Raw genomic sequence first — 10338 nt, 5'->3', positions numbered from 1 at the left:
GTACTTAACCTTAGTACTTACTGTTTCCTCAACTGCAAGATAGAACTAACAAGATCATTTCCCGCATAATTCTATCGAAGCAAAGTGATTTATGTAAAGAGTTAAGTGTGCTTTATGGCGTATATTAAGAAGCCAAGAAATGTTGGATGCCGCTGTCACTTCTGTTTACTAGACATGGTTCTGGTCACAGGGTGAGAGGGTGTTTGGAAAACAGCAGCTCCAACGTTTGAGGCGCTCTCTGAGATACATAACCTGAGAGAATCACAACCTAAGAACTTCAGGGATGTCGGAGAAAGGAGGACTTTCTAAATCGAAAAGTAACCGGTCCTAGCCAAGTATTTGTCAATTGTGTTGCCGCCCAAGAATCTCAGCTCCAGGCATTTTTCCTGCCAAGAACTGGGCTGGGTAAGAGGCTGAGGGAATCAGGGGGCGTGGCTTGAGTTGGCGGAGCTCTGGAGAAGAGCCGGAAGGAGGGACCCTGGGAAGGAGGGGCCTGGCGGAAGGCCGGGCAGAGGCGGGGCGTGGGGCGGGGCGCGGGGCGGGGCGTAGGAGCAAGGGGCTACACTGACAGCAGGAAACAACTGGAACAGAATAGTTTGGGTTCTAGAGGAGCCAGAGCTTTCTGAGCCATGCTAACGGAGGTGGTCTCTCTGGCGAACGCCTTATGGGCAGGGCTCCATGCCCGGACTTTGCTGGTGGGTGCTGTCGTCTTTCTGTTGTTTGCTGTCTTCAAAAAGCGGCGCCCAAAGAACTACCCGCCAGGGCCCTGGCCTCTACCTGTGCTTGGCAACTTATTTGAAGTTAACCTTGAGGATTCGCACTTGGATGTTCAAAAGGTAGGAAGGGGCAAAGGTGCCCCACTGCGTCCATATGCTAACCCTGACTTGCAGGGCAAGGGACTTTCTGGGGACCCGGGGCAAGAGGATGGGTGGCTGGGCAGCTCATGCTGCTAACCTGCTAAGTCCCACTTTGAGCTTTGTTTACCTTACCAGACATATGGCATCATTCTACATACCTGCCCTTTCTTGTGGTGCAGGAGATTTAAATGTTTACTTTCTAAGTGTGCTACCTAGGTTACCATTCTTAACTCATTTGTTTTCTTCTTAAACATTATTGAAATTCTTTTTTTCTTGTAATGTCCTTCTTTATCTCTGGTAATTTTCTTTGACCTAACTTTATTTGATATAATATAGCAATATCAGCTGTCTTTTGATTATTATATGAATAGTATTTGCTTCTTTATTGCCTTACTTTTAACCCACTTTTTATAATCATATTTGAAATGAATTCTTGTAGAGAACAGATACTTGGTTGATTTTTTTAAAATTATGCCTATCTCTGTCCTTAAATAGGTGAAGGTAGGACATTTCTACTTAATATATTCATTGCTGTGTTAGTGTTTAAGTCTACCATTTTTTTTTCCGGGTTTGTTTGTTGCTCTGTTTTTCATTTCTGTTTCCCCTTCCTGTCTTTCTGTGAGCTACTTGGACACTTCTCTTATCAGTCAATTTTTATTCATCTGTAGTGTTTTGAAGCCTATCTCTTTTTAAATGTGGTTGCTCTAAATATTATGAGCTACATTAGTAGCTTAATAGACTCCACCATTGCAAGAATTTTCCACTTCAAGTGAAAGATAGACATAACAATTTAGGACTCTTGACCTTCACACTTTATAATTGTCTTCACACATTATATCTACTTGCACTGAGAACCACAATATTATAATTTTGCTTTTAAATGTCAGATGCAATTTTAAAAAAGCAAGAACAGTCTATTGTGCTTATCCATTTATTTACACATTTTGTTGCGTTTTCTTCATTTCTCCTGTTCCAAGTTTATAATTTCCTTTATGATGTGAAGAACTTTCCTTAGCTATTCTTTCAGAGCTGGGTTGCAGGCAAATAATTCTCTTAACTTTCTTTCATCTCAAAATATGTTTATTTCACCTTCCTTTCTGAAGTCTATTTTCAATGGACCTAGAATTCTAGGTTGGGAGTTTCTTGGAGGAACAGGTTTCTTGGAAAATAGAAGCAGAAGGGAGGTACCCCAGGAATAAGATAACTTCTGCCTTTCTTCAGAGGTAGAAGTCAAAGGTCTTCCCACGTCTGTACCATAGGGAAGAGTAATTCCTTATCTCTGTAGGAGAAGGTGGAGATTAGAACTATGTCCTGTAGAGAGTCTTTACTGGAGTTCAGGGGTGAAAGTCACAATTCTGCAGAGATAGGACATAAGGAGAGGGAGAAAGATGAGGTTGTACCATGCTTTCCACTGCAGCAACACCTTTCAGGGGCAAGGAAGGCCACATCCTCATGATGTTTGCCTCCAGGACAGAGAATTAGAAGACTCAAATGTTTCTGTCCTGTTGGGCTCCTCTTTTCCTAGTCTTTTGGCTAAAGGTAGTAGGATTTTCTTGGAGTTTTGTCTGTGATAATTGGTCTAGATTAAGAAGTTTGATCTATGTCCTTCTTTTTCTATTAGGATAGATGGGACTAGAGAAGTTAAATGATTATCCTAATATCACAGAACTGGCTAGTGATGAGCTGTAATCCCATCTACTCATAAGAAGGATTGCAAGTTTGAGACCAACCTGGGCAATTTCAGTGAGACTCTGTCTCAAAATAAAATATAAAAAAGGATGGAGATGTGGCCGGTGGTAGAGTTCCTCAGGGATTAATTCTCAGTACCACAAAACCAAACCAAAACTCTAGCCAGTTGATGAAACTGAGACTAGGATCTTATTCCCAGTCCAATGATATTTTTAATCACAATTTAGTTTTTATTTTATTTAGGTTTGCATTTTTATATTTCTGATGTAAAGCAAATAAAATTAAATGGCATAATTTAGTAATGATACTATTAAATTTATCTTCATGAAATTGGGAAACATCAAGTATTAAGGTCTTTTTTTCCACATTTTTATTGATAGATTATATAGTTGTATATATAATAGAACCTGATAGGTCTTGTGTCAGAATTTTTATGTTCCTCTTTATTTAACCTTCATGATAGGTATAAATTTTAGGTACCATCTGGTGGCATTTCCATTTTACCACTGAGAAAACTGAGAACAAATGTAATGTGATTTTCCCAGGTTATTCAGAGGATAATGGCAAAGCAAGGGCTTGAATCCAAAAATATTTGACTTGAAACTTATTCTCTCCTATGCTACTTGACTCTGCATGATGTTAGTAGAGAATAATTGACTTTTCTTGACATAGTTATAAGCTATTTATTTGTATATGTATTTCTTCAACAAACATTTATTAAATACTTACCATGCCAGGCACTGCCCCAGTCAGTGTCTGATGAAGAGAGTTTTACAAACTCCCATAACCCAAATGGATACTAGGAAATAGGATCACTGTGGATGGGAAATCCTGAAGATAACCTTTTGTGGAATGTTGGAATTAATTGGATTGAATTTTAAAAGAATTTCTGGCAGGTGAATGGATTAAAATGATAGGATATTTTAAACGGGGATGTGGCATGAACTAAAACACAGTGAAGAGACCAGAAAGAAACTGGCTTGTGTGTGTGGCCTGTGGGGGACTTTGCTTTCCCTCCCTCTCACACTTTGTAAATTTTCTCCATCACTGCTAGATGGCTTATTATAGGAACCTGTATTTAAATGAAAGAAAGTCTTATTGGGCTAAGTGGAAGAACTGTACATAAGATGGGTCAATTTATTAGTTAGCATGCACAGCAAGCTACTTATAACAAAGAAACCCAAAATACAATGGCGTCAACAAGATTGAAATTTCTTTCTCTCTCACAAAAGAGTTCAGATATAGGCAGGAAGTCCAGGATAGAGAGGCTGTTCTGTACCACAGTGTCATCCAAAATCTCCAGTTCCTTATGATATTGCTCTGGTCCTTCACCACCACCATCATGTGTGGGTTCTGGCTCATGAGAAGGGGAAATGGAGGTGGTGAGCAAGCAGCTTTCATTTAAGGCTTCGACCCAGAAGATGCACACATAACCACTACTCACATCCCACTGGTTACACCTAGTGAGGCTGAGAGATATAATTATGATGCCAGCTAAAACCTAGGCAGCTCCATCACTCAGAGGAACAGAAAGAAAATATCTTTATCCCTTCATTGAAGGATGAGGCCTACAGAGGGGACTGTAAAGCACCCAAACTTTATTTCCACTAGCTATGTGCTAAATTTCTGTGCCTCTTTTTTTTTCTGAAAACTAGGTATACTTTGTGGGATCATTATAAGTATAAAATAAGTTTATGAATATCAAGTTTTGCCAGGATGCCTAGCATGTAGATGTGCTTATTTCTATATTTCTATATTTTTTATTCTTCCCTTTTCTGTAATAGCTTATAGAAAAGCCAGTTTTTGGTTACAGGCTGGGCATCGTTTATATGTCCTGGTTGCTGGATGAGTCCCATCAGCCCCCTCTCTGGTCTCTGTCCTTGCATTCCTTAGATGATGCCATTATGAGAGCCCTCTTCCTAAATTATACTCCCTGAAATATTAGTAGTAATAGTTTTCATTATTCATTTTATTATTATGGTTACTCATCATAATAATCCTAAAGATAGGAACTAGTAATGTTCCCTATTTTATAGAAATAGAAACCAAAACACAGAGAAGTTAAATAATTTATCCCCAAATTACACATGAAATAAGAAGCAGATCTGGATTCAAACAGGTTGTGTGACTCCTAAATCCAGACTCTTAATGCACTTCACCTCTCCTACTCAGATATTTCCAGGCTCTGTTATCTGTTACCAAGTAAGATCCAAATATTTCACTCCTGGGTCTAAAGATTACCACATCAGCACTATCACCCATCTTCCTTGGCACCTGAGAAGAAACTCTTTTCTCTGTGTGCTTCTATACTTTCCAACATCAAACAACTTAAGGATGGAATAATAACAATAAGAATTTATCTATATACTCCCTTAGGTTGTGAGCTTCCTGAAGTTAAGGACTTAATGAATCCCAGAGCCCTGGGCCTAGACCTTCAGCATAGGTCATGCTCTTCAATGAACCTTTCACTCCAGAAGGACAGAATGAGTTCTTTTTTCCCAGACACCCACATTTTCTGCCTTTGCATTTGTATGTGCAGTGCCCACAACGGAAAGTGTCTCTGTCTTCATAATGAATGCCCTTTTGCTGATATCCTTGCCTTCATTTATGATCTGGCTCAAATACAATTTTGAATATCTGGCTCAAGTATTCTCTGATATCTGCGGTGGAAATTCATCTCTTCCTGCAATACTTCACATCCCTTTCTGCCAGCATTACAGCATATGTCATGTGCTATGCATTGCACTTTTTTTTATGTATAGTTGCTCTTTCTCAAGAGGTAACCTGTGAGACCATTATGCTTAGCAAGAGTATATACAGTCATGCACAACTGTACTTAGTTGTACAAGGTTCTATTAGAGAGCAGATACATGACATATACTAGATTTTCAATGATTCCATACTCAAAAAGATAAGAACCACTGTTATAAAACTTCATTTCTTGTTTTTCTAGGTTTCTCTTTTTCTTTATGGGATAAAAATGCTTTTCAGTTATAAAGGCAACACATATACACTAAGAGAATATTGTGTGTGTGTGTGTGTGTGTGTGTGTGTGTGTGTTCATACATTACTTGGGGTAATGATATCCATCTCATTCCTCCATCTTTTTTATACCCCTTTCCCCCTCCCTCCCTCTCCCTCCCCTTTTCCCTATCTAGAGTTTGTCTAATCTTCCCATACTCCCCTTCCCAACCCCACTATGAATCAGCCTCCTTATATCAGAGAAAACATTCGGCATTTGGTTTTTTGGGATTGGCTAACTTCACTTAACCTTATATTTACCAACTCCATCCATTTACCTGCAAATGACATGATTTTGTTCTATTGTATTGCTGAGTAATATTTCATTGTATATCTATTCCACATTTTGTTTATCCATTCAACTACTGAAGGGCATCTAGGTTGGTTCCACAGTTTAGCTATTGTGAATTGTGCTGCAATAAACATTGATGTGGCCGTGTCCCTGTAGTATGCAGTTTTTATGTCCTTTGACCAAGGAGTTGGATAGCTGAGTCTAAGGTGGTTCATTCCCAATTTTCCAAGGAATCTCCATACTGCTTTCCAATTGGCTGCACCATTTTGCAGTCCCATCTGCAATGTATGAGTGTACCTTTTCCCCCTCATCCTTGCCAATACTTATTGTTATTTGTATTCTTAATAGCTGCCATTCTGAATATTATTCAGAGAAATAAGACCTAAAGCATTGAACACAATGGCTAACATTTATTGATTACTTACAACATCAGGTACTTTAGTGCTTTTTATGTATTACGTAATTTGTAGAAGCTCTATGGGATAGATATAATTATTACCCTCTATAGGACATTAGATTATATTTGTAGATTTGTACATAATAACGATAAAATTATATTGATGACTTTTTACTAGGGGTTCTATGTATCAATAGGAAAAATGTTGAACACCCCATAAAAAATGTTTGAAAGATATAAACAGGTGATTGAAAAATACAACATGTAGAAAGAAGAAAAAATGTTAAATCTGAGAAAAATACAAAAGCAGCATGCATTTTTGGACCACACACACGTGCACACATGTATGGTTCAGTGCTAGTGACAACTGAAAAATAAAACCTCTTACCTTCTGATGCTTGAAGTGTGAATTGGTACCCTGGTCCTTTTTTTTTCTTTTCCTCTCTTTTAGTGTCTTTGTTCTGCTGTCTCTTATAAGAACTTAGATTAAGTTAGAATCTTTTGGTCATAGTAGTTCAATCTCTTGTCTCAGTAACCTTTCACTTTAATTTTGTTTATTCTAAACATTCATTTAACTACACTTTGTTTTGTAAGCTTAATCCTACTGTTGGAGTTTTTATTCCCACTAGTGAATTTCCCATCCCCATTTCTTTTTGTTTGCCTTTTATAACTTCTATGACAATCCTTTTTCTTTTTCTATTTTCATTTCTCATCTTAAGCCTATTTTAGCCTTCTGAACCATCTCATAAATTTTAACCTCTTTTATTCCTTTACTCTCTGTTTAAAAATTTTTTTAAAATGCCTTGTTTGACGATATCTATTGAAAAGTTTGCTCTACCTTATGAAATCTCAGATGCACTCTGGATCATTCAATCAATATTGAATTGGTTGAGAGACTGGGTACATTTAAGAATTACTGAAAGCTGCAATAATCAGTTCTAGAGCTCCAGGAGGTCATTTAACTTATCCATGTTTACATACTTGATAATGCCATAAAAGGTTTTGATTTAGTTCTGATGAACAAAAATACACAAGGGCAAAGAACTGGTAAGGATGGAATGCTGTAGTTCACTTCAGTAAATGGCATTGAAGATCTGAATCCCTCCAAATAAAAGTTAGATTCTAGATTATATGCATTGCCAGTTAGGAGTCACTTAAGTTAACTTGAAATTTTCAGCTAAACAAACAAACAAACAAAAATCTTAATTGAAGTTCTAAATTAGCCAGTGAATTATTGAAAGGCTTAAAAATGTTGTCTAGCCTTTCATCAAGATGAAATAACAAATTTGACATGTGTGGACCATTACAATGACTTTGTAAGTTTTGACTTTTCCCTTGCTACCAAGATAGGGTAGACTTCCAAAAATGAATGGAGATTATACCCAGGACTCTAGAGCAAAAGACAAATGGAAGAACTAAGCTCAGGCTTTGTCTTTAAGGTGAATACAGGATGGTGGGATGAGACTGCATCCATTGAGTCTGCTCTGATGGAACCAATGTTAGGTCCAGGGCTCTAAGAGCATCATGGTGGAATGTTAAGTGTGTGGGGATGGAGCTGGGGAGGGAGGCCACAGATAATTGCAGGAATTGAGCCTTTCTGTCTGGTACAACTGCTACAGCTGGACCAGATCCAGGCAGACAAAAAAACAGAGGGTGGGTCTACTTAGGGATCATTCTTGAATAGAAAGGTTGAAAAGAATTTTGATTTAATGATCATATGCTATTTTCCAACCCATATTGGCACAAACTTGCACACTTGTGCATATTCATCCCAATATAATATCTCTTTCCCTATCATCCTTTACACCATGTCTCTCACCCTCCCTTTCTTCTCACTTTCACTTTCTTATTCCCAGTGAACTTTAAGTTCCTAGAGCCATCCCAAATTCACATCTCTAGCCTCAAATCTTACAAAATGTTTGGCAAGTTCCCTCTACTACTAAATAGCTTTGTCACCTTGCTATATCACTTCAGCTACCACCATTTTCTTCTGCTACTAGATGAGAAAAGTCCTTACTACACAGAGTGACCATTAGATTAGTGAGATAAAGCATGAAAGATGCCCACCATGGCACCCAGGGAACACAAGCTGTTTCTGACCACAAGCACCTTCCTCCTGCATTTTAGTGTGCTCCTGTCCTCACTGTCACCCTGTGGGTGCATCCACATTCCTTTACACACAGAACTCATTCATATGGAGACTCTCTGGGTGGCTGTGTGCCTGGAACCAGAAAATAAAGTGCCTTTCATATCGATGCTCTCATTCTTCATCACAGAACTTTAGGGGGGAAGAGTTCATTTTCTCTTTTATAACAGGGAAACTGAGGCTCAGAAAAATGAAGGAACTTTTCCAAGAGCCCACAGTTGGTGAACCCCAGAGCCAAGATCCTCCCATAGCTCCAGAGCTGGAATAGTTTCTCCATATGTGGCCTGCACCCTGTAAAGCACTTCCTGTTATCTGGCAGATGCTGAGGAAGAGGCTTTCTCCTCTGGTTACTGATATTTTGATTTATCTTAGTAAAAGTGCCACAAGATAGCAGGGAGCTGAAACTCCAAACTTCGGTTCTTGTGTTCTGATGAAAGAAGATTTAAAGTCAGACACCAAAAGTCAGATAAGAGAACTTTATTAGAAGTGAAAGTGAGGTGAAAAGTAAAAGAAAAGTGAGGGATAAGCAAAAAGTATCTCAAGGGAGAGAATGGGCCATCTCCAATAAAGAATGACAAAGGAAACAATGCTACCCCCAATTTCATTCCTATTTGATGTTTACCAGTAGACTGAGGACCACCTTTTGTACTCTTTGCCAATCAGGTGTTCAACTCTTCCTTAACATCAGGCAGTGGAGTTTTAGACCTTAGTTGGTCCTCTCCAGAACTGTCATGGTGGCCATTTTATTTCAGGGGGCTTCATCTATAAGTCAATCCTGTGTTAATGTCAGCACTGGGGTCAATTGCTTGTCAGAAGTTACCTTAGTGCGCCTGCACTACTAAAGGGATCTTCCTCCCTAGATAAATGGAGGTACTTTTAGGAGATACTTTTAGCCATAATTCCTAGCTTCAGGTCAACACCAATGGACTCTATCAAGAGTTAGTGCCATTAATCCTTTTCTCTTGACATATTTCTTGATAAGCTCATTTCACTTTTGTTTTTTTTCCTACAAATTATCACATTTTGTTGTCTTCTTTACTTTTGAAATAAAGAAGACACTAACATAAGTTAAAGCTACAACCTAACAAAAGAAAAAAAAGATTTAACTTCTTAAATTCCATATTTGCTACACCAGACTTACATTAAACATACCCAACATAAACCTTATAGACAAAATAATATAATATGAAGACACAAAAAATGTATATAGGAAAAACAAAATCTTAAGGGCTATTTAATATCTTTAGATAGAGAAAGATTATTTATATAAATTAATAAAAGTTGTTAAAATACTAAAATTAAAACCCCACTAAATTGAAAATGGATATTGATAACCCAGAAAATCATATTTAAAAAATAAGATTTTCCCTCCCCATAAGAAAAAGAAAAAAAATCCAGCAAATTTTGGAGTTCAGATGTGCTGTATTTTCTGCTTTCACTAAACTCTAGGATGCCTCAGGTTTGGGACCTTGTTTATTTTAGTAAGTCATATCTTTATGTCTTCTTTTAGTGACACATGGTAGATGCTCACTCTATTCATACTGGTTGAATATATGAATATATGTTCATAAGGAAACTTCCAATCTCTCCGTGAACTAAATTTGAGTTTAGTTGAGGAGAAAAAGTTCAGAACTATTCCTATCACACACACTTCCCTCAATGTGAGTCCCTTTAGCTTCATACTAGCCCTGTGTCCCCAGACACACAGACAAGTGCATGTTCAACTGTGACTATAACTGTTTTTCAGTTGGTGAAGAAATATGGGAATGTTCTTAGCCTGGATTTTGGTAACGTGTCTTCAGTGCTCATAACTGGACTGCCCTTAATCAAAGAAGTTCTTTCTCAGACAGACCAGTTCTTCCTGCACCGCCCTGTAACGCCTCTCCGAGAACGTATCTTTAGGGGAAATGGTAAGTTTATTGATGACAATAAGGTG

The 10338-nt window shown here is 38.1% G+C and overlaps 1 protein-coding gene across 2 annotated transcripts in view; it reads left to right on the top strand.

The window, feature by feature from the left end:
- Window positions 1-532: 532 nt before the first annotated feature.
- LOC101978105 (cytochrome P450 2J2) overlaps window positions 533-10338 on the top strand; it is a 31610-nt gene continuing 21804 nt past the window's right edge. Inside the window, exons 1-2 of one of the 2 annotated variants that reach the window (XM_078026368.1) lie at window positions 533-836; window positions 10150-10312. In XM_078026368.1, coding sequence (XP_077882494.1) covers window positions 630-836; window positions 10150-10312 — 370 coding nt within the window. In that variant the 5' untranslated portion in view covers window positions 533-629. The remainder of the gene's footprint in view (window positions 837-10149; window positions 10313-10338) is intronic. The other variant, XM_078026369.1, reaches the window with a different exon arrangement.

The sequence above is a fragment of the Ictidomys tridecemlineatus genome, chromosome 11, assembly GCF_052094955.1.
Source record: "Ictidomys tridecemlineatus isolate mIctTri1 chromosome 11, mIctTri1.hap1, whole genome shotgun sequence".
In the NCBI taxonomy this organism is placed as follows: Eukaryota; Metazoa; Chordata; class Mammalia; order Rodentia; family Sciuridae; genus Ictidomys; species Ictidomys tridecemlineatus.
Note: the sequence above shows the minus strand (reverse complement) of the source record. Positions and strands in the feature narration are given on the sequence as shown.